The sequence below is a fragment of the Oryctolagus cuniculus genome, chromosome 10 (genome assembly GCF_051225735.1).
Source record: "Oryctolagus cuniculus isolate XC-2025 breed Fujian yellow rabbit chromosome 10, ASM5122573v1, whole genome shotgun sequence".
Classification (NCBI taxonomy): Eukaryota; Metazoa; Chordata; class Mammalia; order Lagomorpha; family Leporidae; genus Oryctolagus; species Oryctolagus cuniculus.
In genome coordinates, this window is record NC_142876.1 from 23,565,507 (window position 1) to 23,592,977 (window position 27,471).

Here is a 27,471-nt window from a genome sequence, read left to right on the forward strand (position 1 = left end):
TTCTGCCCTCATCCACTGCAGGCACTATGGAACCGTTGGTTTGATTGAGACTTGCTCACAGCTCTGCACAGCTGAAAATGCAGTGACTGTGGAATGATTGGCTCAAAACTGCTGTTCACTCAAGTGCCCAGTAACGGCTGGCTAATTTATATCAGGGGACCTCCAGATTATGTGATTCATGTTGAATTGGGCGTTTTCATTCTAAGAAATGCTCTGTAAAGGGAGATCTTTGCCACTTTTCTTTTGGCCTTTGGGCAAATTTTATTTGATAAAATAATATTTTTATATTGTTGCATATATTATTATGCAGTAATATATTATGCGTATTTGTTATGGTTTTACATAATTTTCATTCCATATAAATTAGGACATTTATAAGCAAATAAAATAATAAAATTACTCCTAAAGGCATCATCCATGGGTGATCACTGAGCGTGGTTGTGTATCTTTATTTCTCAATACAGCTGTGCATATTTCCATGGAAATCAGCACCTATAACATATCTGTGTGTACATATTAAAGTTATAGAATATACATGGCATCATACTATACCTATTATATTGTATTTTTAAACTTTTATTCATTTCATTCATTTGTTCACATCACTAATTATGTAATTAGTTCTACAAGTGTTTGTTGAGTGGCTTCATTGATGTAGATACTAAATTCAGGAAAGCAGTGTTGAAGAAATAGACATGAGCATAGTGCTGTAGAATTTACTGGCTAATGAATGCAATGGAAATGTCCATTTACATTGGAAACTGTTCCAGTGAGGGACCTGCCTATTTTGGCTCCACTATCCCACTGCTTTAATTATTGTAGAGTGGAGAGTTTGTTTAGAGTTGGCATCTTTCTCTGATTTTTCACCTTCTTATGGTTCAGGGCTCTGGTCATACCTGATTAAGTGCCAATTATCATCACATGTTAAGGTATCAATAGGTTAGTGCTTATAATTCAATTTTTTGTTTTTTAATTGTGTCTGTTTATTTTTATCTTCCCCAAATTATATTTTATTGCCCTAAATAAACTGGCAACTTACACAGATAAGCCCATATTGTCTAATTGATCTGCTGGCCCAATAATCACACTAGGGAAATTTACATGGTCCATTGTATTCTTCTTCAATCTTTGAAAATCAGCAAATTGCTGACTCACACTAAGCGTAGTATGACAGAGCAAGAAATTTGTGCCACCATCATGGACATCCCTGGACAGTGGTATTTCACTAATTATCTAAATATAGGGAGTTCTGAGGCACAGTGATTCCATTTCTAGCATATCCCTAATTAGTGCTTTATTACAAAGCTCTTTAACTAGGATGACATATGCAGGGGTGAAGTGTCTTGCACTGCAACTTTAAGATGGGTATTTTGGAACTCTTTGACTAACAGGATAGACTGATTTCATTCATGAACAGTGGGCACCAGAGCTTGAAGAATCCTTTCCAACCCATTGACCTTCTAAACTCTACGGACAGTACCATTTTCTTATCCATTCATGTCTGCTTTTAGTATATTGTATATTTCATTTGGTTTCTTCCTCCAAACTACTCCAGGAGAAAGTTAGTACCTACCGTGTTTTGCAAAGCACGGAACTGTGATTCAAAAAAGTTACAAAGAAACTTGATCAAAATCACTCAGCTAGTAGGTAGCTGAACTTAAGTGCACTTGATTTTAAGCGTTTGTTTCTCCTCATGCGCCACAATAGCTATTCTGGTTGATGGAATGTATGTGTGTACACACATATGGACATTTTATGTAGGTACATAATATGTATATGTATGTGCATGTGAAATACATATGTATGTGTGTATACAGTGTCTGTTTAGAAGTGAATGTTGGCCGGCGCCATGGCTCAATAGGCTAATTCTCTGTCTGTGGTGCTGGCACACCGGGTTCTAGTCCCGGTTGGGGCGCCGGATTCTGTCCCGGTTGCCCCTCTTCCAGGCCAGCTCTCTGCTGTGGCCAGGGAGTGCAGTGGAGGATGGCCCAAGTCCTTGGGTCCTGCACCCACATGGGAGACCAGGAGAAGTACCTGGCTCCTGGTTTCAGATCAGCGCGATGCGCCGGCCGCAGCGGCCATTGGGGGGTGAACCAACGGAAAAGGAAGACCTTTCTCTCTGTCTCTCTCTCTCTCTCACTGTCCACTCTGCCTGTCAAAAAAAAAAAAAAAAAAAAAGTGAATGTTATGTTAAAATTGCATGATTATTTATACTTATTTAGATCTTGAACCAGCAACTATATTAAATATTTTTAAAATTTCACTTCAAGGTTTCCAGTCTTGGAAACAAATATCTGTTTCCTGTTTGTTCTTTTTATCCCAGCAGTGTTTTAACCTCTCCTCTTGGAGCATACACTTTACTCGTGCAACCATCTTTTTTTTTAAAAAAAAAAAAAAAAACATAGTCTCACAATCTTCTTTTAAATATCACCAGAAAATTTCTGCTTAACTCTACTGAAATTATTTACATTCTTTCTGCTTTTGCATATCTTTCATCATCTTAATTTACAACTCTGCCGTTCGTTTTATTTTAATGCATTTCTAGCTTCTTCACTAATGATCTCATATGGAAATGTATCATCAAAAATTACTCCATTTTCTAAACTTTGAAGATGATTCTACTTTATAGTATAATCACCATCATACTTAAATTTAATTTGACTCTCAAAGTAAGTTAATAATAGATTAAGTAGGCAAAAATATGTTATTTTGGGAAATGATGTCAGTAAACTACCCTTGGACAGAGTCATAATAATAGTAGGAATATTCTGGCCAGGGTTTTGTAATTTTGTTAATTAGTGATGCAATAAAACTCATGCATATGTCTGTTCTAGTTAAAGAGAAAACTAGAAATGTATATGAATCAAGAATAAATACCTAAGTCTGATAGATGAAACAAGTCAGCACAGAAGTTGAAATAAAGTAAGGACAGTGTAACAGTCACTGTTATGCTTTTGTATTATTTGGGACTGAACAATGTAAGAAAGTGGAAGTGTATTTTGGAAAAAAATCAAATAGTTCCTAGATAATATTTCATTTATGATTGTCATCATAAAATTGTGTTCCCAATATTTTCCTAATTTGTGAAATGCTGAACAGAGAGGAGTTTTTCTCAGCCACATACTTGACCTGCACTTATTTGGAGTGTATATTAGATTTATCTCCATTAAATGAGGAACATCGTTATTACCAATTTATTAACTCTGAAATATATTTCCTGAGTAACACTTGTGTTTAATTCTTGTGATACCATGGAGAAATGATTAATTTGTCTGAGGATGTTGGCTTTATCCTATTCTGGTCACACTGATTTCTGCTCTTACCTTTTTTCAGTAATTAATTACCTATCGTGTATGGCATGTATTGAGTTGCTCTGATTGTCTTTTATTATTTTGGTATCCACATGCTTGTGTTGTACTGAAAGAGAAGATATTATGCTTTATTGTGCCTGTTCACACTCCTTCCCATGTGTTGGAGATGATGACATGCAGGGATTGAAGAGTTGAGTGTGTGTGTGTGTGTGTGTGTTTGTGTATGGTTGAGATAGTTGATTAATTTCCTGTTGAAAGTTCTTGTTTATATTTATCATACCAGAGACTCCTCCTAAAATTACTGAATCTTTGTGTTTTCTGGACATCACCATTTTCTTATTTGTAATATTAAAGGACCAGGTTAATTCCTCTGGCTGCATAGAAAATAACATAGGCTTCAGTACCAGAGGAAAGTTTCTTAGTTATTTTGAATTTTGGTAACTTCATTTATTTAATACAAATGATGCATTGGCTAGGTACTCATACTAATTAACATCCAGTTTCCATCAAAATTCTAACGTCTATTTCTCAAAACTATGAATGTTCCTGTTGGCTTGCTGCAAACCAGTAGCTTACTACAGACCACCATACTCTTAGAAGATACCTTTTAAACTTTAGCTATGTGACTCTCCAAGTCCTTAGTTTTCTAACCGGCAATGGCGCTGCCATGTTCTTTTAACACCTCAGTTTGCTCTGTCATCATTCCACCCATCCATATTTCAACCCCAAACTTGTCTATCCAGACTTGTCCTTCTGGCTTGAATGCAAATAGCAACTTAACTTTTGTCGCGGTCTTTCACTGTCTTAGTCTCACTTCTGAGTGTTGTGAAATGAAATTGCTTGGCAAACTAGTTCTAGACTGAGAAGTCCCAACTTGATGCTCACCTCTGCCATGATAATGTTGGGAACATATAGTCTTTGGACTTCAACCTTCAGTGATAAAAATGAAACTTAGACTAGAAAATCTTAACCAACTGCCTTTAAGTCTTAGAGTCTATACCAGGCACTAAGCTGAATATCTTGCAATTTCTATCTCATTTTAAACCTGAGAGAAGGGGCTACTATTCTATCTATTGGGTAGACAAGGAAATTAGACCTAAATGAGGCCACAAAGCTTATAATCAACAGTGCTTGGATTTGTTTCTAAGAATTTAAACTCTTACTGTGCCTTTTATTAGCCATTGCATTATCTCCTAGAATTAGGACAATGCTCCCAGATTTAAAATATTATAATCATATGATGTGTTTCTTCCAATAACTTATACAAGAAAGGCAGGATGTATATCATTTGTTCCTACTACAGAAATAAAGAAATTAAAGCTTCAATGAGAAAATTGAGACTAAAGATGCCACAAATAGTATAGTAGAGAACAGATGGTGCCTATTTTCATGGGATTTGGAATCAAAAGATTGCACAAGAAAGACAAATGTGTAATTAATATTGTGGGTATCTTTACCAAGGTTCTCTACTCTAGTTCTTTTCATCTGTCTATCTAAAAGAAACTTTGTAAAATCAAACATAGGTCAGCTGTTGAATTTTAAAATTCTAAAATTTAATCCCTGGGTACTTTATGCATTTTCAGAGTGTATTTTGATCTTCAAAGATAATGTTTAGTGAATTTCAACTAACTGTATTCCATGTTCTAAAACAACAATCCCAGCAAACTTAACTGCCAAGGAACCAGACAAGTGATAGGTTGGAGGAAAGCAGTAAGACTGCAGCTAATGGATGAACTAGCTATTTGATTTCCATGTTTTTGTTTGTTTGTTTGTTTTTTTAATTTTAGAATAAAGAACTAAAAACCAAGGTGGCACTTTGGTCTGAAATTCCTAAAACAAAAGTATCTAAGGCAGTCTCTACAAGGTAAGGTCTTTCTTACCCTCAAGCTCCATGTTTATTGAACTTGGTTGATCTCAACCCACTTGATAAACATTCCAACCTGTTAATATTCATGTAAGAATTTCTTTACTGTCCATCCCACTTCCTATTCAGAACTGTGTTAATCTGGTTTACCATTAAATCCTCAAAACATAATGTATAAATACAAATGAATAAGTTTAGATATGCTTTTTCCTCCCCTTTGCCTAAATCAAGGCCAGTCTTTAGGGAAAGGGTTTATTGGGGGAAACCTGACAGACCAGAGGGAAGGGGTGAAAAAGGAAAAGAGGGAGAAGTAGAGCATAAGAGAGAAAGCAGGAGAGAGAGAGGGAGAGGGAAAGAGAGAGACCAAGAGATGGAGAGAAAGAGAGCCATGTGTTCAGGAACAGGTTCTCTTAAAACTTTGCTGGGGGGTGGGCAAGGAAGTAGCAGCAGCAAATCCCATTAGGATAGGGGTGGAGCTGACACCAGTGGTTGGGCCATGGGTCACCTGGCTTCCAGCCGTGGTGGCAGGAAGCCTGGTCTTGACTTCAGTGCTTTTCCAAACATTACAGATGTTCTCCTCCATTGTCCTTCTTCCTCTGTGGCTCATATTTTTCATGATGGACATTTTAATCATGATTTGTTAATATTTATTGAAATTTTGGTATTTTTTGTAATCTCCGTGGTTTTCTCTCTCAAATCGAATACCACCATGGAAAGAATTGCTTGTATTTCTTTTTTATTTTCTGCAGTACTAAGAACAATGATCCAATCACAAATCATTTCAAACACTGATAATGACCCATTAAAGTAATTGAAGTGGTGGTTGCAAGCACCCATATCATGTTTTTTAATGTTTAATTTTTTTTCCTTGGCAGAATCTGAATCTGTGCTCAAATCTCCTTTCCATAAACTCTAGGAAATTATCACTTCAAAGAAAACACAGCCTATAATTACATGTATCATTTTAAAAGTGATTAAAAACTTCCTATCCTAGCAGCTTTTGAATTTCACAGTCTCGCCTCTCCAGGGCAGAATCTCATTTCCTGAAGCTCTCTTGAGCACAGCCTGAGGTGGAAAAATCAGACTCACTATGATTAGCATCAGTCGAGGAATTCAGGCAAATTCATCTCTTCAGAACTCTCTGCAACAGTGTTTCACTTTGCTAATGATGTATGTAATTAGAGACGGGAGAGGAAACCATTATGAATCAAGTCCCTAAAAATCTGCAGGCCACCACATGCTCAGTTATCAACTTTTTGGCCACCAGTCCTACAATTTCTAAAGAAACAGAAAGAAACTAAACTCCAGAGGTATCCTGAGAGAAGATGAAATGCTCACATTTCAGAAGCAAGGCAAAGACATTACTGCAGTGGGGGAAGGGCTTGGACTAGGTTTCTATGGGAAGGGCAATTGGCCCATGTTGTGCTGCCTTCCATCCAGCTAATGGTCCCTGTGGGCTGCTGAAACTTCCTGACCAGCCCAGGGCTTTGATCCTGAAGGGAATGGGCCAGAGTGCAGCAGAGCAGGGAACCACTAGGGGTCACTTCCAGCACTGGCTGCAGAGATTCTGGCTGGCTGTAGGAAGGCTGTGGTGGAGAGAATGACTTCTTTGGCCAATTCTTTAGCTGCAGTTATTAATTAGTATTTAACTAATAGTTAAGGGTCTACTGTTTTAAAGACTTTTCTTCTTAAGATTAATATTCTCATTGTTTTGTAATTTTTGGAGGAAATTCTAGTATTAATGATGTGAATGTAGGCCTCTTATTTGCAAAGGGAAATATAGCCCACTGGCTGTTTTAAAAATGTTGATGGCAATATCATTTGTTTAGCCTGGGGTCAGCCATCCACAGAGGAATTATAACTCTAAGACGGGACTGGAGTATAAAAGAGGCCATTAATGCAAAAAAATCATATACATTTACAATTTAACTTTGGCAAATCTCCCATATGGCATAGTGCAATGCTGTCTATCAGAAAGTATAGAGAAGCCTTTATAATTTTTTTCTGGGACACTGGAACTTAGACCTGGATATTTCTTGAGTTGAATTCATATCAAAAGAAGTGTTTTGGTGACACTAGAGACCATGTAGTCAAACAATGACAACAAAATACACTTTTTTCTTTTAATTTTAATTTTAGTTAATTTTTAACAGATTCAATATAATTTGTAGATACAAGTCTAAGATCAGATATTCCCTGCCTCCCTCCCTCCCATCTTCCTTCCAACTTTCTTTTTTTTTTAGTTTTTGAGATAACATATTTTAAATTTACATTGCAGTAAAAAGGCTTAATACTTCACCAAATAAGTTTCACAAGAAGCAAAAGGGTCCTAGTTTAGTGGGATTATAGACAATGGGTATAAACGGTAATTGAATGAAAATTTGGCCATTAGTTTTGGATACATAGGATTTTCCACAATAAATCACACAGTGAGGGAAGAAGTTCAGACTATGAGAACCCCGTGGAATTAGAACATCCTGAGGGAACAGTGGTTGTGTCTTCTCATCCCTAACTCGATCTGGTGCTTCTCATTCCTGAGGGGAATGGCAGACACACATTCTGGACCCTGTCTGATTTCCTTTGCTCTTGTAGCAAAATTTATATAGATTGAAAGCTTTTGCCATATAAGTTTACTGTGTCACATGGAAAAATGGCCAGAATGAATCTATTAACAGCCATCTATTAGAGCAAAGCAAACTTGCTCTGACTAGGTAGTTTGCAGTAGCTGAGGTGTCAATTGTGGCAGTACAGATATTATATCATTAGAGTTCAAATACTCCATCTTGATAACTGTGCTTTGTTGTTTACAGCGAATTGAAGACAGAAGGCACTTCCCCCTATTTGATGTTGATTAGGTTACGGAAATGAACTGGCTGGCTGAAGATCTGATCAAGAAAGATGATGTGGGTCTTATTTTTCCCGTGAAACATTTTCTAAATGTCCATGTTAATATGGCGTGATGCCAGTTTTTGAATGGAATTCATTGCATATCATGAGCTTTTCAAGAAGATAACATTCCAGAAAATCAAGCAGGTGTATATTTGAAGGGAAGATGTATTTCTTCAAAACTTACCAAATAGGTGCTTTCCCAAGATGGGAGATGGAATCTGCTTTAAGTAAAAAGAAATCTAAATCTTGTTTTCAGAGTTTTGCTAAAGGAAATTGTCAAGTTCGACCTTTAGATAGTGGTTTTTAAGTATATAAGTAGAAGAAAGGGTGTAGATATGTCCAAATAAATGATTTATTTTAAAGTTGACCCTTGAATAATAAGAAAGATCTTTTCATAACAAGAAGCTCATCTCCTGGCCCATTGTTAATGGAAGACTTACTCTCCACCAAATTATGGGCTGGGAAAAAAGAAGATTCTTTTTAGCCAATTCCCTAACCCATCTGCTTTCCAATGTTGAGAATAATGGCTGCCCTTGCACAGCTAAGAAAGCCCTTGCTCTTCAGTTGTTCTGGGATTAAAAATTGGTTGTTAGGGGCAACCGGTACACATAAGCACACAGGGAAGCCCATGGTTCATGTGGCCTTTGTTACTAATGTTACTGTTGATATTCATTAATGTTATCTAAATAAAAATTTCTTTGGGGGAGAGGTGGAGCACATAATGTTGGTAGCCAGTGGTTGTAGCTTACAGTCAGGAAGAATCTGAATTCACAAATCAGAGCAATATGTCTGGTGTCTTTGTGAAAGAGTGCTTACATTTTGGTAATATCTTCTGCACAGGTCCAGCTGTGGCACTGTCAGTAAAACTAAACTCTGACTTGCAGAAATGCAAACATACTGACACTCAGGAAAGTAGAACACACTTCAGTTAAATGAATAATGAGAGGCTTTAGTCTCCCTAGAGGGTGAATTCCCTCTGGGCCTTTGTTCATCCTTTCTGCTATACAGATCTAAACACTCGCTCAGGAAGGAGGCTCAAACCTTTCCATGTGGGATGGGAAATATCAGTATTATACATAAATTATTTAGATGTATGTAAATGAGATGAAGTAACATGTTTATAGATCCATCTAAGTCCTGTAATCATGATAATGTTACACAACTCAAGTGTGAGTTTTACACTTCATGGCATTCTTTGGAAACATTTTTGTTGCTTATTTATTGTTAAAATGTAGTTATCTTGTAACACACAAAGCATGGTTACTCTATGTCAGAAACAATGCTAAGTTCCTCACTTGTGCTGATTCATTTCTCCACAAACCAGCAGAAGCGAGTCATAGCATCATGCCTGCGTCACAGGACGATCCTAAGAATGGTAAACCAATTTGCTCAGCTGGTAACTGAGAAGCAGGATTTGAACTTGGCTATTGATATTCCTTCCACTTTGCAAACTGGTGGTCTGGGATTTTCTCAGCAATAGAAATGCCTCCTTTTTGCAACTTCATCGAGTACATAACCTCCTCGATGGCTGTCTGCATTTTCCTGTGGATGATAGTCAGGAACGTCTAATGACAAACATCGCTATTTTGTGGAAATCAGTTGGCCTTTCATCTGCACTTGAGAACGCAGTTCAGGCAAAATTCCCTGCTAAAAATCCAAATGTTTGTGTTCTTTTATTCGTAACTGTATGTGACACTGAAGAATTTCTTCCTACTGCATTTTCGGCACATTTGTAGGGAAATTGGGATCATGAATTCTGCTTGAAGCATGTGCAGTGCAGGAAGAAAATCCATCACTTGTAGTTCACTTACTCCTCTCGTAGCTCAGTGAAGTCATCTTGCTGCATGACGATACACCGGCGATTTGGGGATGTACTTGTTTAACTGACCTAGAAGCCTCGATGACTGTAAGAATAATTTATTCTAAAGTAAAAAATGGAAAGCTGCTGTTGTATTCTATTGAGGTTTCACTGCACTCATCTTTTTAACAGGGAGTACAGCTGGAGGTAGTGTAAGTGAGAACTGCTCAAGAGGTCTCCAGGTTCGTTACGGAATGAATGTCTTTGGATTTTCTAATAATAATAGTACAGTTTCAGGAGCCCAGTGTGATCTGAACTCCTCATATACAAATGTGTGTATATTTGTAGCAGAAGCCATTTCATTTATTTGTCATTTATGGATTATTTCCTCTGACCTAATTTATTTTGCACTTGAAGTTTTATCTAAATAAACATTTCAGAGTGATGAAACAAAGGACTACAACATGGAATGAAATCTGTTAATCTAAAAGTGGTACTACCAAGGACACATAGAAAAAAAAACTTACTACTTCTGTTGTATTCTAAATAATTGTACTTTTAATTGTATTAACAAATTGTGTAAGAATGTCTGTAGCAGGCCTTCAGTTCATACATGAAGTTTAGAAATGCAAAGAAATTTCGTTCTAGGTGGGGTGTTTAACCTAGCAGTTAAGATACCCATGCAGATTAAGATGCCCGTATTTGTTATTGGAGTTACTAGGTTCAGGTCCTGGCTGTCTTTCCAATTCCAGCTTCCTGCTAATAAGCATCCTGGGAAGCAGCAGTGATGGCTCAAGTAGCTGGGTCCCTAACACTCATGTGGGAAATTTGGATTGAGTTCCTGGTTCCCTGGTGTGGCTTGCCCTAGCCCCAGCCATGTGGGCATTTGGGTGTCACCAGCAGATGAGAGCCATCTATCTGGCTGTCTACCTCTAACAAAATAAAGAAAGGAAGAAAGAAATTAACTTAGTTCTTTGATTAAATATGTTGTTATAAATGAACAAGAAATGTTTAGTCTAGAAAGTGATAAGGTATATTTTGAAAACTTGCTTATAATATGCCTCATGATAAAGAAAATTGATGTTCTATTGTATGACATTTTAGGTTTTATTTCTTTTTATATTAAAATTATTTTATATAAAAATCATTATTCATAAGGTTTTTTATTATGACCTTATAGTACACAGTAAATCGAATGTTTTGTTAGTGAACAGACACTTTAACATCTTCCTTATTTTTTCTGCTAATTTCTTCAGGATCCAAATTAACTGCAAAACAAATCAATTAAGTTTACATTCTAAATTTAAGATAATAATTATGAAATCAAAAGGAACACACATACTCCTCAAATTACTTCATATTTTTTCACTTTGAAAATCTCTCTCTCTTCTGACCTGTAAATAAATACAGAATCTTTATTAATATCCAAATAGTTACACTATCCAACTGTAACTGAGAACTCCCCAAACCAATTTCATAATCATTGTAATTTGCCCTCCTCTTCTCTCCCTCCTTCTCTTTTTGTCTCTCCTTCCCTATTTTCCTTCCTTCCTTCCCTATTTTCCTTCCTTCCTTCCCTATTTTCCTTCCTTCCTTCCTTCCTTCCTTCCTTCCTTCCTTCCTCCCTCCCTCCCTCCTCCATCCCTCCCTTTTTCCCTTCCTGCCTTCTTGCCTTCCTTCCATTTTTTGATAGAAACTTTTAAGGATGCAATAAAGATTTAAATAATTACAGTGAATTGTTTTCACTCATTTCTTCTTTCAACAAATGTGTCTTGATTTCCCCCTGGTTGCTAGGCAGGTTCTAGATGCTAGGTCTACAGTTGCAGGCAATGGGGGCGGGATGGAGGAAAAGAAAGAGAACAAAGAAGAGGAAAAACTGTACCTCCATGGAAACACATTCTTAGTGAGGAGAAATAGATAATGAAGTCAGAGGTGCCCAATGGACTGGGAAGAAAAAGAACACAGTGCTAGGTTATTGCCAGGGATGACAGGGTGTGGTTGCAATTTTATTTGGGATGATAATTTAACAAATGGTAACTACAGGCTGTTACTTTAAATAGGATAGTAATTTTAAAGATGATGCTGTCTTGGAAGACAACATTTAAGCAAAGACCAGAAGGGTGGCTTTGTGACTTGCTGGGAGAGCAGTGCATACCACGCAGGTGCACCACTTCCCTAGAGGAGTCACCAGGTGTGCCCTGGTCAGTGCAGCTGCCCTGGTGATTGGACATGAAGTCTCAATTTCGTCTAAGTCCTTTTCCATACACTATAGTATTTCATAGTTCCTTTAGGTAATGATTCCTTTGATGCAATTAGTAATCCCTCCAGCTCTTTGAATTCTGTGCAAGAAGCTAATGATTGCTGGGACTCTTTATTCCAACTACTGACTTTGTCTAGTGTTCCTAATAAACTGAGAAAGCTCTTGTTCTCTGGACAGGGAAGTGAAGGGGAAACAGCTCTGAGATGGTTCTGTTACAGTCTTGTCTTGACTTACCTTCTTGTCCTAGAAGCCTCATAAAGAACTTCTCTTGGAAGCAAGGGGAGGAGAAAGGACACGAGTTACCCGGAATAGGAGCTGCATTCATCATCCTGCTAGCCCACCCAAATTGCTGTCTCATGAATCAGACCATAATGTGAATTTCCCTGTAGAATCAAACAGATTGAAGTCCTCTGGTATAATCTTGCTGTTGCTTTTTATTTCTTAACATTTGATGAACATGTATCTTTTCTCTTTCTCTCAGAGACCTAAGAAAATAGCCCAAAGCTATTAATAATTATAAAAATCTATTATCACAAAACATTTCTAGTACCTATAATACAGCATTAGTCAAATCATGTTGATTTCCAAAGACATCATGCAAGTTATTGAAATGAGTTTCAAACAGAACAGCAATGTTTACATCCTTATTATTCTCTCTCCACAAGTAGCAATCCATATTAAAAATGAAATTCTCCATGGTAGAGAGCCCTGTGAAGAATGCAAACATTGCATATAGTTTTAAAAATCGAAATCTCATCATTTCAGATAGTGGATTTCAGGCTGCTGTATCTTTCTTTCTCCTCAACATGGGGCATGCTATGACTTTTAAAAAATCCTATAAAACCATTAGGGGAAGCAAGCTCCTAGTGATTTATCTTGAATTATTTAGGATGAACCCAGTGGGCAAAAGATTCTGCCTCTGTGAAACAGCATTACTACTCCTGGGGAGTGAAGTTGAGAGAATGGTGCCAAGGATTTATTTGCTTGCAGTGGGAGTGTTGTTTATCTTTAAATTAAAAACTCATCATTATCTTGGCAAAGCCTATCTAAGGAACATATGGAGGAAGATCTGCTCTGGGAACAAGGCAGCCTTTGCAAGTGAACATTTGAAAGGAAGCTGTACAGTTGTGGTCTTGAACACCAGACACACCAATCTCTAAGGAAGAGACCATAAGCTTTGTAGTTATGGGACTAAAAAGAGGTGCTAATATGTGGAAGAGTTTATGTACCATAGAATACTTCAACTGCTAATTTTAATAAATACATCATCAAAATTATTAGAAAGTTTTATTTGCAAAGTCCAGTCTTTGATAATAAGGTTAGAGACATGGATAAAAATCACTTGTCTGAGTTCAGACTACTTATTTCCTACTTCTGAATGGATCTCATTTTTAATGTGATACAAGTCCCATGCTGACACTGATTTCATATTCCCCAAACACTAGGCATTCAATTTCAATAAATAGTTGTTTTGAGTATGCAAGATAATTGATAAAAATGCAGTTTTTATTTGAAAAGTGTGCAAGAAACAATCACTGAATACAGTTCTCAACCATAATATTCAAACCCATACACCACAGAATCATTGGATGCTATTATTTCTGTAGTCATTAGAACTTTGGTACAATAAAATAATTACCTAACAGTATTTGTCAGGAACCACAGTTTATTCAGGGGAATATAGAATAAAAATTCCATGTTTAAAAGTCTTAAATTACATTAATAGCACTAGACAAAACATGCTTGGCTTAAAAGTGAGGACAACATTACTTAAAGGTACACTGTGGAGGTACAGTGAAACAATTCAGTGTTATGTTAGAATGCTGTCTGCTTTTAACATATCAGTGAGAGCAGGATAATTTATTTTTAAAAATAATTTCAGATATAATTAGTGTCTTTTACAAGGTTATGGATACAAAGCCCTATTTGCACAAGGAGGATTTTTACTGGGTTATAATGTACTATCTAGAATGAAATTGGTTTCCTTAAAAAAGTACAAGATACATACAAATTGAAATAGAACTCAAAATTTTTCCAATAACAAGATGTATTAAACATTTTCAATCGAATACAATGACATTAAGGTGACTGTCCAATTGTAGTTTCCAACACCTGTATTAAAATAAGTGTGCTGTCCCTGGTCTGAGACTTTTGTAACGAATAAGTGGTTTAAATGATGTCTGTGATGGTTTTATTCACTCACAGCTTATGATAATAGTGTTTTTATGGCATGGAACATAATTTACAAATCCCTTTCTTATACAGATTCTCCTTTGAATGTGGCATGAATCCCATGAACACACAGGGTTTACAAATTCCATGAGAAGCCACTAATCTATTTAGGTCCCATGGACGCTGAATTGTTCCTTCTGGTGACTTTTCTGTTTGACAGTACATTTTCTTTCAAAGTATACTTGAAAAGAAAAATCACCTAGAAACAGAGTAGGAATAAGCATACATACATTGTTTGCTAAGCCAGATACTATTTTGATGTGCCAACAGACATAAGGATAGTAGCCACTGGTTAAATAAGTGATCCAATAGGTTAAGATCAGATGTGCCGGCTCCTATAGAATTTGCTAATGATTCTTAAAGACTAAGTCAATTAGGGTTGTTGGTTACAACTCCCAGGACCTCTTGGGAAGGGAAGGTACAAGCAAATCAAATTTAAACCACTAAACCATTAAGTCCAATGATGATTCCGTTGTATATTTTCCTCCCCAAAATGATACTCCTTTATATAGTATCACTTTTTTGGTGCCAAAGTCTTCATTTAGTTTTCATTAGTGATCTTCTCTCCACAAATGAAGTTGGAAAATACCTGATTGTTGGTACAAAGAATACTACAGAAAGGAGTCTTTGGGGCTCTTGAAAAATTAATCAAATATAAAATTTATGGGAAAATTGGATTTATATGTAATAAACAAAAATGTTTCCAAGATTCCAAATTCTGATGTTAACAATTAAGTATCTGATGTTTGTTTTTATTAGCTTAGTTCTAAGGGCCTACACCTCTACAGATAAAAATAATGAATAAATGTTTGCCATGGATGTAGTTAGAAAAACTGTTACCAAGCCTTTTAAAAATCTACCTAAAAATCATATATGTATGGCCATTTACATATCCTTTTGTATTTAAGAGCATAATTTAGATAACTTTTAAACTCTTATTTATCTATAGTTCTTGGCCAACAATATCATTGTGATTGGGTCTATAACCAAGAATGCTAAAGTAGTAAGTTATGTAAAAATCTTTACATATCCAACAATGATTTTGTATCCACTCTATGAGACAAGCAGCATCTTGGCTTTAAGCATTGAGACAACACTCAGATAATAGTCTATATGCATTCATGTTCAAGAACTCATTCTCTTCCCAGAAATAAGCTTGCATGATCTTGTTCACAGTTCAAGAAAAAAATATACCTTACAATGAGCATTTCAAATATTTACAGCATCTTGTATCTTAAAAAATAATAAAAGTTTTATCTAAAATATTCAACTACACTTATTTCTTCTAATGCTTTAATGTTTGGTAGGAGAGGGTTAAAGGCAGCTGTATTGTAACTTTGGCTCACATCAGCTCTTAGATCTTCCTTTCAAATAGTTATTATATATCCTAGGAAATCAGACTTGAAATATTATTTCTTTATGCTTTGAGTCCCTATTAAGATTTCAAAATCCTTCATAGATGATGATTTTCCCTCAAATTTATGGTGTGATATACAACTAGGACAGCACATGCGTCATTTTCAAAAAATTTTTTTTCATTTATTTATTTAAGAGGCCAATAAAGAGAAACATGAGAGGGGGAGGGAAAGAGAGAAAGAGAAACCATCTTCTGTTTCACTCCCCAATGCCTGCAACAGCTAGGGAGCTGGGTCAGGAGCAGAGAGGCATAAAACACAGCTAAGTAGGAGTAGGCATAAAACACATGCAAAGTAGGATGTAGGCATCCTAACAGGTGTCTTAACCACTAGCTTAAATACCGGTCCCATGTGTACTTTAAATGGAGCTCTTGTTTCATGGACACAAGTTTCCAGATGACAAATGATGCCTAGTGTTTCTCTACCTAACTGCTGCCCTCACTGCACTGGTGAGAAGATATATGGGCTTCCTACAACTTATTGATTCCCTGTGGACTCAAGTTACAGCTTAAAGAACATTGTGGTTGTTGTGTTAATTTTAATGCAGTCATGTCTTTCTCTGTGGTAAGTTTCTCTGTCATCGAAAGGAACAATGGAAGCCTGATTAAAACTCTTATCCAGTTTAACCTATTTGTACAGATTGGCAAAGAACAATTTATAGTAGAAGCATGACAAAGACATCCACTGATACAGACTGGCCCATCTCTTTAAAAGTAAAAGATAAAATATTTACTTTAGAAAATGCTGGTTTTTTTTTTTTTTTTTTTTTTTTTTTTTTTTTTTTTTTTGCAGTGCAGTAGATGATAAAATGGAAATGATAGCAAATTGGCTGGAGTGTAACTGGCATGAGTTTTAAAATGGTTACGGAAAGACAAGCTCAACTCCTAGCATTCAGAATTTTCTCTGAAAATCCATGACTTGTTACCATCATCAGACCAAGACAAGCATTATATTCTCTGGACTATTTTTGACACATTTTTACATTAAAAGTTAACTTTGTAACTAATCATAGTTAAAATTCTGCAATAATGCCCACTCCATTAGTTAGGGGATCAAGAAAAGATGGTCATAACCTCTAGATTCCAATAAAATCCTTGCATCCTTTTCTGAAGATTTTATAAGACCTTAAGCTGTGTTGATGTCTCTGTGAGTCCTTCCTATAATATACAATCAGAGGAAATGAGCTATATGGTTGGAAACAAATTTGGTCACAGAGGTATCCGAGGCACTGAGTTAGAGCAATGTAAACATCAAATCTGTGTAAACACTCTAGAAATGGTTCCTATAACAGAAAGGAGTGTCACATACATTTTAAATATTTTCTACAAGATGATCTACTATAGTATTGGAGAGATGATCAGCAACAGGACACAGCTTGACTAAAAATGCATGCATTTGTGAGACAGAGGGAATATGGAATCCCTTAAAGCAGTCAGTATACAAATGGCACCAGATACATTTTCATTGTAAAACAAATTACATAGAACTATGAATCCTGAAATAATGAAAGAAGGAATTTTTAATAATGGTTAAATGTAATTTTGGGTCAGATGTCAAATTTTACAGGGAAAATACATTTTAGATCAAGCATTTATTTATAAATAGAATGATATCTTAAATGACTTCTCTTTTTACCCAGTAACTTATTTTTATAGGCAGAGTTCCATAATCATGGGCATTCTCTGCTTTGTGCTACAGCTATCAACTAACAATTTTAAAGTAAACCCTGAAAAAATATTCATTAAATAACTGACAATGACAGATTCTTGGCATAAGTAAATCAATCATATAGCTGGAAAATAAATAGAAGCAAAAGACATGTCAAAATAGAATACCTTGAGGGCTTTATAAAAGCCTGAGCATTCCTTATTATGGAAATGCTAGGGACATCACAATCTGAGCCCAACGAAGAATTTGAAAGAATGTCCACAAAAGTTCACCAAATTTTGCCCAGAAATGGTTATATTTTTCTATTTGCTCTAAGATGAAACAACATAAATGTTAGTTAATAACATCCTGTCTTCCTGTCACAGGCATTGAGGTCACAAGAGCATACCTAAGGAAACACCACTGGAATACCCAGCCACCACTGATCTGCGAAGCTGGCACATTGTTACAAAAATCAGAGGAGCTGGGCAGTTAACTGAGAATTTTGCTGGGTACTAATCCCATAAAAGCTTCCAAATTGCTCTGATGCTTGACACATTTCTGGATCTATTCCATCCTAAGAATTATAAACAGATACTCCTTTGGATTTGTCTGTGTTTCTGAAACTGATTCAATGGTAGAAGTCTCGAGATTATAGGGAGAGGTTGAAGAGGGGACTGTAATTTTAGGGTTTCCCATTTTTATAAGTTAAAAAATATGCACTGAGTACAGAAAAATTAACTTTGTAAAAACTTTATAGGAAAAGAACTGCCACATCAAAAATAACATATTCATTAAAAAAGAGTTAACTTGAACTATGTTGCCTTTGTTATTGATAAAACTGACATGTTTAAATAATATTTTGATTGGTATGGCTTGTGTGTATCAGAAACTAAGATAAAAAGTAATGTCATATTAGTTTAGACACAACAGTAAGATAAGGCCAATAGAAAATGCATATGTGATGGTTTTTAGAAGAAAAGGTAGCTTTATGTGAAAGATCAAATAATTGATCAAAATTTTGCTGAGATAAGATATTTTCCCTCCCCACCCAAACATAGTTCAATGAAAGGCTTAGGTAAAATGAAAACATAGTGTAATACAGAATGAGGTATCACTAATTCTATATGATTAATGACATGAAAAATCAGAGTGATCATAGAATTGATCCATCATTATTGTTGTTGTGTTACCAAGTTGTTGTTCTACCAAGTGAAAAGCCTGTATTTCTGTGGTTGATTCAAACCCAGGCATGGGTATGGGTTGGGGAGAATAAATGTGTTAGGGTTTCTAGCACATTTATAAATAAAATAAAGTTCATAATTAATAGTTGCTATTTGTTTCATATTAATAGCATTTTTCATCTTAACAACTTATGAGGCTAAATAATTTTTCTTGACAGAATTTTCAAAAGAGATATTTAGTGAACAGCAACAGTGAATTTCTCTTTGTGACACTTATCAACATTTGCTAAAAAAAAAAAAAAATGAAATGCAAAGCTAACACCACCCAAATTGATTTCTAAAATTTTGTTTGAAATGGAAACCCTTGGAGAGTCTCTTAGCCCCAACTCAGAATGTCAGCTTCTAATTGGCTTGAATGAAATTTGGCTAAGTAACTCTTTTAGACATCTGTAACAGATACATTTAATTTCAGCTGTCCAAATGCCATGTTCCCATACTTCATTTTTCCCTCCAGGGCATTTCTCTTGTACTTTGTCAGTCACAGTCCTGTTCTTGTCTATATGCCATTTATTAAGAATATAAAAATGACATTATTACACAATGTACTACATTTTAGTGCAAGTGTGACATTCACCCACTCACGACCTTATTAGTAATTCTATCATTCTTAGTACAGTTATTGGGTGTACACAGGTATGTCATTCTTAATAAATCTCATAGAATTCTTCATTATGTTTCCAATTTCAGCAAATATGTTTTCCCAAATGCAAATCTGAAAGTAATAATCAGATTCTAGAAAATAAATAAATCCAACCTTTAAAAAAAAGTTATGTTCTCCCTATGGTAGCCTATCCTCTTCTCCAATGTGACAAGGTCATTTTTGTTCCAACTTACTGCAAAACTCACAGATATTTCCTCTTGTTTACTCTCTTATGTACTCATCTTCTTTCTTTGAAAACAAAAATGGAACATCCATGATGGTGAGATCACCTTAGGAAATCTTTGATCTTGTTTGGAGGGGCCTCAAGGATAACTGGTCAATTCTTTTGAACACTGTTGACTATTCTGGTTTCTTAAAATAAATTTTCTAGCAGAAAAACAAAGATAAATCATTGTGCATGGTCTACTCAACAACAATTTTGTGGTCTGCTGTTGTGTTTAAAAGTAATATTTGGGTAGGGTTCTTGATTATCAGTTCCTATGTAGAGTCTAGCAGGCACATTTCTTCTCTGCTCGCTTCTCCCCATCAAGCTTTCCAGAATTCCCACCATTGACAGTGTCAGAAACTTGTGTCTTCTCCACACATTGTTCCATTCGCTTCATTATTAAGTCCAGAAGAGTTTCTACAGCTTTCTCCACATTCTGTCCGGTTGCTGCACTTGTTTCAAAATATGGTATGCTAACATAGAAAAGATGGCAAAAATTTAAGAAATGAAGAAATCAGAAAAGAACTAATAAGCATCCTCACTTTTTTCTCTGTGAGTAAAAAATGGTGAACTGCCCTTTAGGATGTTTATATAACCACTTTTCTAGGCAAAGAAAATGATATGGGAGGTGGTCAGGAATTTGAAATCTGGACATTATAATTGTTAACTGTTTTCTTCTAGTAGAAGGATAAAATGCCTATTGGTGATTATACCACTAAAATATTACTTCCCTTCCAATCTATTATCTAGAAATATGACTCAGCAATGTGTGTGCATTAAATAGGGGTATTCATGTGAATACAGTTTATGCTTATTTGGAATAAGAAGTTCTATGATGAGATGTTTAAGCCAAATCTCTCAAGGATCATTCAGTAAAAAATTGGCAGATATGAATTTACTTCAAACTAAAAAGTAAGGACAAATTCTGCTATGGAAGTCAATTTATAATTACATGGGTTTTTGTGGCTTGGTTTGGGTTTGGAGGTTTTTTTTTAGCTGCTACTCAGGCTCAGCTGGATAAGGATTGCACTATTTTATCCCTGTGAGGTATTATTTCTCAGGGTTTCGAAGCCAGGGAGCATAATGTTTAACGGCTTGAGTGCTGATCTCAGATCGTCTGGAATGAATTTAAGCTCGGCTCTCAGTATGTGGCCTTCCATCAGTTACTTAATTTCTTTGTAACTCACTTCTTCATATATAAAATGGATCACTCTATTATCTCCTCTGGATGCTTCTAATAGGTTAAATGAGTTAAGCTCTATGAATAGTTGTTAACAGAGAAGCAGTCTGTAAATGTTAGGTAAAAGTAATTCATGAAAACATTACATACATGCCTATGGAAGATCATTTAAATTCACACACTATTCTCTATTCAAGGGGTTTCCTCCTGACATCAGTCTGTGTCTTGCTCCACTGGTAGCTGATTCTCAGTGTAACTGACTCACCCGTATTTGTCAGCCAAATCTCGGGCTTGCCGTTCATTGACTTCCCTCTGGTCTGGCAGGTCTGCCTTGTTGCCAATTAATACTATATCTGGGTTCTCACAATAAGCATTTGCTTGCAGTTGGCCTTGGAAAGAAAGCAGATGGAGCCAGCAAGTTAGTTATAAACAAGTGATGTCAAATGACTGCTCATATTCCAGACTGCTAACTTAATTGTTCATCTGCAGTTTGGTTGCTGACTAGTTATATCAGCCAAGTCACTCACTCTTCTCAAGCTTAGTTTCCTCATCTGTAAGATGACTAATAACAAGTGAGAAGCCCCTTGTCTCAGCACCTGGTCATGTTCTTCCACATCTGGGGAAAGGCCCTCTCAGATGGGCATGCTGCGTCTCGCCAACTGATCCTCAAATCTAAGTGGAAGTAGTATGTTTAAGGTTCGTAATTTGCCTTTTCCTTGAAGAAGCTACTACATTTCCCTGTCCTGATGTCCAAAGCAATGATCTAGAGAGTAGACCATTTTGGAACCACCATGAATTCACACAGAAACAATTTTAAAATGGGCAAATTGTTTTTTTCTTTTCTAAGGTTAGAGGAGAGAGGGGAGGAGTAAGGAAAGGGAGAGGAGGGGAGGCAGGGAAGAAGGAAAGCAAGATTTCCCGTCTTAAGGCAGGCTATGTGCTACCTGGCTGAAGCAGAGGTAGACAGCAAAGGCTTAGCCTGCAATACAAATTGTTTGGGTGCTAGAAATTAAAGTGTTATTAGTCATGGCAATTAATTATTTTAAATCCTTACAATATCTGTCTGGAGACTTATAAAAGCACGGTAGAGTCTCATCTGCCTTGAAAAAAGATAAACAAACACATTCTCAGAAAGAACCTAACAAGCTTATTATCCCCTTGTTTCCTCAGAATCTATTAATACCACCACAATTTGGATAAGGATATACAATATTAAAAAGTAATAAAGACAAATCCTAGGATAAACATTGGTTGGGACAAGCAATTTAATAAATCAGAATTTGTGATATTTTCCCTCATTGTTTGCTACTGCATCACTGAACTCACATTGAAAGTGGTCATGTATATATTATTTGTCTTATATGATATGTAGTATGAAATACAGACACTTCAAAAAGGCCAGAAAAGTGCATATTTTGTAGAAACTATGCATGGATTTCAAGATTTTTTGCAGCAAGATGAAAATCTTCTAATTTCATTTTCCATGGATTTTTTGAGGTATGATTCTACCTTATATTTTTAAGAAATTGCCCTGTGCCAGGCTCTCACACAGTCTAAGATATAGAATGACAGAAAATAGAGAAAATCTGAACTTTCAAAGAGCTTACATTCTAGTGGTGGAAAGAGTGAAAAAATAGATCCACATTATGTCAGGGGGTGGCAGTGACAGAAGAGTACTATTCTAGATGAGGTGATTGGTCAGCAAACGTCTCTTAAAGAGATAAAGGAGGCGTGGCGGAAAGCTTGAAGGGAGCCCAGGACCCCGCACATGTCTGTAATTGGGAGAATAATCAGGACAGAGAACAGAATCAGGGGACAAAGGCCCAGAGCGGGCATGTGTTACTCCTTCTGGGAACAGCATGAGAGTCTGCTTGGCTGACACTGAGCTGGGAGCCTACTGGGAGTGAATTAGAAAGGCTGAGTGCCTAATCCACTGGCCTTGTAGGGAATTGAAGAGCTCTGTGTTTTATTCCAGGTGAGAGAGAAGTCACAGAAGGACTTTGAGCAGAACAACATGATCTTGTTTCAAAAAAAGTATTATTCTGGTCAAGACAGCCAGAGCAAATCTGGAAATGACAAGAGCAGTCTCAGAACCACTAGCAATTCATTGGTGCCAACATGTGTATATCCCCTAGATGTCAAAATTCTTATTTGCAATAAAAATATGAATAAAATATTCCTTCAGTGCTATAATGATTAAAAATAAAATTCTAGGGACTGGCGCTGTGGCTCAGAGGGTTAACTGAAGCGCTGGCATCCCATATGGGTGCCGGTTCTAGTCCCGGCTGCTCCTCTTCCGATCCAACTCTCTGCTATGGCCTGGGAAAGCAGTAGAAGATGGCCCAGGTCCTTGGGCCCCTGCACCTGTGTGGGAGACCTGGAAGAAACTCCTGGCTCCTGGCTTTGGATCGGCGCAGCTCCGGCCATTGCGGTCAATTGAGGAGTGAACCATCGGATGAAGACCTCTCTCTCTCTCTCTGCCTCTCTTCTCTGTGTAACTCTAACTTTCAAATAAAAAAAAAAAACTTAAAATAAAATAAAATAAAATTCTAATACTCCCATTGATATATATCAATTTGACTTCAGTAATTGATTTGACAATATTTGAATTTTATATTGACACTGTCATGGAAGCTAGAGATTTTTCTATACAAACTTCCTCACATTTGAATTATTTTAAAGTAAAAGTCCAGTGTCAGCTGACCAACATGCTGCTTTTATCCTCACTGCCATGTCTGTTCTGGAGTACTTTCTTGCCTGGTTAACCCATTAGACCATGAACACATACTAGGTGCCTGTGTCCCCCCTCCAAAAGCACTGTTGAGTTTCACTATGCTCTCTCCAGGTTTGATGTAGCAGATAGAGGACTCAGTTTTAAGAAGTCCTTTAAGCCATCCCAACAAGTGGAATGAATGGTCTTTGAAGAATAATAGTAACAATCTGAACTCTAGGAGTTGATAAAGACACACTGGACATCTACAGTAAGAGTGTCAAAGGAAAATGTAATTCCTAGCCACCTTGAGTGACCCACATAAAGGCCATCATGTTGCCAGTGTAAAGAAAACAAATACTACACTCATTGTTTTCCAAAAGTAAGTTGTGGTGTCCCATCTGATTGTATCTCTCACGTTACTCAATCCCACTTACTCATCCAGTTTCTGACATTCAAGAAGCTCTGTTGACTGGTGAGGTCAAACATTAATAAGAAGCCCATGGCATCTCTGAAAAATGCAGTGGTGAGGCTCCGGAACCTGCCAACAAAGCACAGGGAGGTTCTGAAAGTTAGTCCAGGTACTCAAGATGACAGCGAAGATAACACAACTTCCCTTTCAAAGATGAAGCCTCCACAGCTGGCCCTTATGAATTATCATGCAGAGACTGGTCACAAAGGCAGCAGAAGGGTCCAGTGAGCAGATTCAGCTATAAACTGTTAGGTTAGTCAAACTTTTCATCACTGTAATGAAATAGTGAAAGAGACTACTTGTGAAGAAAAGCATTTCTTTTTTGTCTGTTGTTTGTTTTAGCAGACAGTTTTGGAGGTTCAAGGGCGTGGACTAGCATTGGCTCAGCTATAGTGAGGGCCAAATCAGCTGAGAGACATCATGGCTCAGTACTTGAGGAAAGACAGTGAGAACATTCATTTCTACTGAGGTATTTTGTGGTATCTTTTCTGCTGTGTAGAAAGTAAATAAAGACTTCTGGTGCCTTGCTCTTCCTCCTGCCCACTAATATCTTCAGTGACAATGAACACGTGCTGAGATCTACTCTGACATTAGCAATGGGCAAAAGCAGAGACTATCCACAAGGACCAAAATCCGAATTTGGTAGTGGGTTTTTAGGAAGCCACTTAACTTTCAAATAGGGAGGGGCACCACTACCTATCCTAAATGTCCTTTTAATTCTTTGGTCTCCTATTTTTAGCCCATTTGTAGAAACTTAGTGTTGGTTTCATCAACGTTCTAGTCCTGATCCTTCTCATTTTACATGTATTCATTGGATGATCTCATCCACTTCCCTGGCTCAACCATATCCTTGGTATTGAGGAAGCCAAAATGTTTAGATCTAGATCTTTCCTGGTTTCCACATTTTGTATCTAATTACTTTTTGGGTCTTTCTACTTGGAGGAAAGTCAGGCACCTCCAACCTCACCTGTTCAAAACCAAACTGGTTCCCCCTCTTGATTTCTTTTTCTGCCAATGGTATCCTCTTCCTCCTCCTAGTTGCCATAATCCCCCCCCTTTTTTTTTCATCTGCCACATCCATTCAATACAGATCTCTTGACCTTATTTCTGTCCATCTACCTTTGCCACCGCTCTTATTTTAAACCCATAATGTCTTGCCCAAATAACTTCAACACCCTTCTCATTAGACTTCCTATGCCCGATTTTTGGGAACCCTGGACTACTTATTATTAATCCTCTACTAGAATATTTTAATAATTATGCATTATCCTTAAGATAAAACTTGAACTCATTAATCAGTTGTCAAAGTCTCCTCAGGAACTGACCCTTGCTCATTTATCCAGCTTCACGTTGTGACTACTCACAGGCACGCTAATCTTCCTCTAGTTGTTAGAAAGTTCACCCCCCTACCCTGGGATTTTGCACCTGCTGGTCTTTCTGGGGGGAACATTTCCTTAATTCTTCCTACTTCTCCTCCCCTATCCTGTAGTCTGTATAACAGTCACTTCTACAGTGAGTATGCGTATTTACATTATGGACCAGAGGAAACATCACTTTTCCAAGGAGCCTTCCCCATAGCCACATCTGGGTGATCTGTTCCTGGTGAGCCTACATATCACTTTCTGTTTCCTTGTTACTGCTCTAAAACTATCTTATAATTATTTGTCCATATTCCACCCTAGACTTTAAGTTATAAGGGGAAAGGAACTATGCTTTTAACATGTATCTATTATATTATCATAGCCCAGGACTTGGTATTTGCTTCCTAAACACTTGTGAAATTAAAGAGAGTAGGAGAAATAAACAGAATAGTAAAAGATTTAAAAAAGTATTAAAGACTTGCAATGACTTCAATAAGGAATTATTCTTTGAATACCACAGCAGGGAGAAGAAATACTAACTACTATTTATTTCAATGTAAGATTTCTTTGTAGGACATTATCATGATCTAAAAATATAGTTAGAAAATATTAAAAATTGACTCATTTGTGTTTGCTTGTGGATTTGTTTCTACCATGGAAGCCCACAGAGATTACAGTACATTGAATGATGGCTCCTTCAGAGACGAGCTGTACCCAGAAAATTGTCTCCTACTCAACCATAATAGTGCCATATCTAAGAAAACTACTTTGTTGATTTGCTGATGTGTGTGTGTCTCATTTGAGGATCAGACTATGTATTATTCCCCTGTCATTGCCCATAGTAAAGGACAATTGTGCAAAAACATGCTTCTTGTAGGGGTCTTATTGGAACAAACATTTTTCCATTCAGAGCAGCACAGAGCCCTCATGCTCTAGAGCAGGCTACACACTGGACCATTCTGCCTGGTATCCTTTTTATCACCTGATGCTCCCAGGGAGAAAAATAGTAGACTTCCAGGTCCATCCACCTATGTTATTCTGTTGTATGGGTGCTCAGAATAGGGAAAAGCTAGGACCACACAAAGAAACAGGGCCACCTTATCATTCTGTCTCCCCTACTGAGAGCTAACACTGTTCTCATATCCTGTAGGTTTACATAAGGATTATGTGATTTTTCTTTCTTCCCCCAATGTGGTTTTCATCAGTAACCATTACCTACCATGGATTCTACTGCCAGATGCCCTCAGGCCCGGGATGGAGGTGTGAGGTGTTGTTTCTCTTGTTGCCTAGCTACACCTTACATATACAGAATGCACAGTTCTCAAGGGGTGAATAATCTAAGCCTGCCAAAGGCTGCCCCTAGGATTTCCCATTTCCCTCATGGCACAGCTGTCATAAGGGGACAGATGAGAGAAGCCTGCCATCACACTGGGCTGACATATCATGTGTGAGGACATATGGGGCTCACATTTTCTCAGATTACTTCTTCAAAAATAGATTAAATTGGTCTGTAAAACATACATCTTTGTGACAACAAAACTGACATATGAACAGAGACTCTTGTGAGGACTGACTGCAGTGGGACCAGCAGTGTTGAAGGGTGTGTGTAAATGGATTCACAGTCAGAAAAGCTAACAGAGAGGCCCAGCACCTCTCCTGGCGTTTACACTTAGCAAAAGTGAGAACATTTTGGATGCATTTCAAAAAGCAAGTGTTTACAAGCAGAAGCATTCTAAGACATACGATGCAGAATTTGGAGGTATGTGCTTTCTAAATAGCATTTCTGCCAATCCATTGCCATTTTTAATTTCATCTAATACTGAAAAGCTTCATTCCATGGAGTCTGTAGCACTTTGCAACCTTGCATCCTATAGAAACCCATTTTCACTGAATAATGGAATGTTACCTCCAGCTCAAAGTCATTAATACTACTGTCTACTGAGAATCTGTTATCTCAAATATTATACAAAAGAAGATGCCAAAAAACCAGGCAAGGTCTCTGCCCTTACAAAGCTGGAATGGGGAGGACAGGTGAATCAATGAATACCAGTCAGACAGAAATAAGGAAGATTCACCTTATTATTAAGTAGTATATAATCTATTTATTTTTAGTTTTAATTTTTCATTTTGTAACAGGTTCAATACAGTTCAAAGATATAGTTATGAGAATATAATATCTCCCTTCCTCCCTCTCCTTTTCCCTCTTCTCCCCCTCACTTTTA

The 27,471-nt window shown here is 36.9% G+C and overlaps 2 protein-coding genes across 11 annotated transcripts in view; one reads left to right on the forward strand and one right to left on the reverse strand.

Moving 5' to 3' along the window:
• Positions 1-11,006, forward strand: part of CCDC68 (coiled-coil domain containing 68) — a 50,805-nt gene extending 39,799 nt beyond the window's left edge. For 3 of the 4 annotated variants that reach the window (XM_008261335.5, XM_008261334.5, XM_017344193.4), the window contains 2 exons: positions 5,099-5,175; positions 7,986-11,006. In XM_008261335.5, the coding sequence (XP_008259557.4) occupies positions 5,099-5,175; positions 7,986-8,043 (135 nt within the window). In that variant the 3' untranslated portion in view covers positions 8,044-11,006. The remainder of the gene's footprint in view (positions 1-5,098; positions 5,176-7,985) is intronic. The other variant, XR_016213984.1, reaches the window with a different exon arrangement.
• Positions 11,007-13,607: 2,601 nt separating this feature from the next.
• The window catches only part of RAB27B (RAB27B, member RAS oncogene family), a 190,168-nt gene continuing 176,304 nt past the window's right edge, over positions 13,608-27,471 (reverse strand). For all 7 annotated transcript variants that reach the window (XM_051851196.3, XM_070050167.2, XM_008261332.5 and 4 more), the window contains 3 exons: positions 23,854-23,957; positions 20,972-21,095; positions 13,608-19,999 (listed from right to left, as the gene is read on the reverse strand). In XM_051851196.3, coding sequence (XP_051707156.2) covers positions 19,810-19,999; positions 20,972-21,095; positions 23,854-23,957 — 418 coding nt within the window. In that variant the 3' untranslated portion in view covers positions 13,608-19,809. The remainder of the gene's footprint in view (positions 20,000-20,971; positions 21,096-23,853; positions 23,958-27,471) is intronic.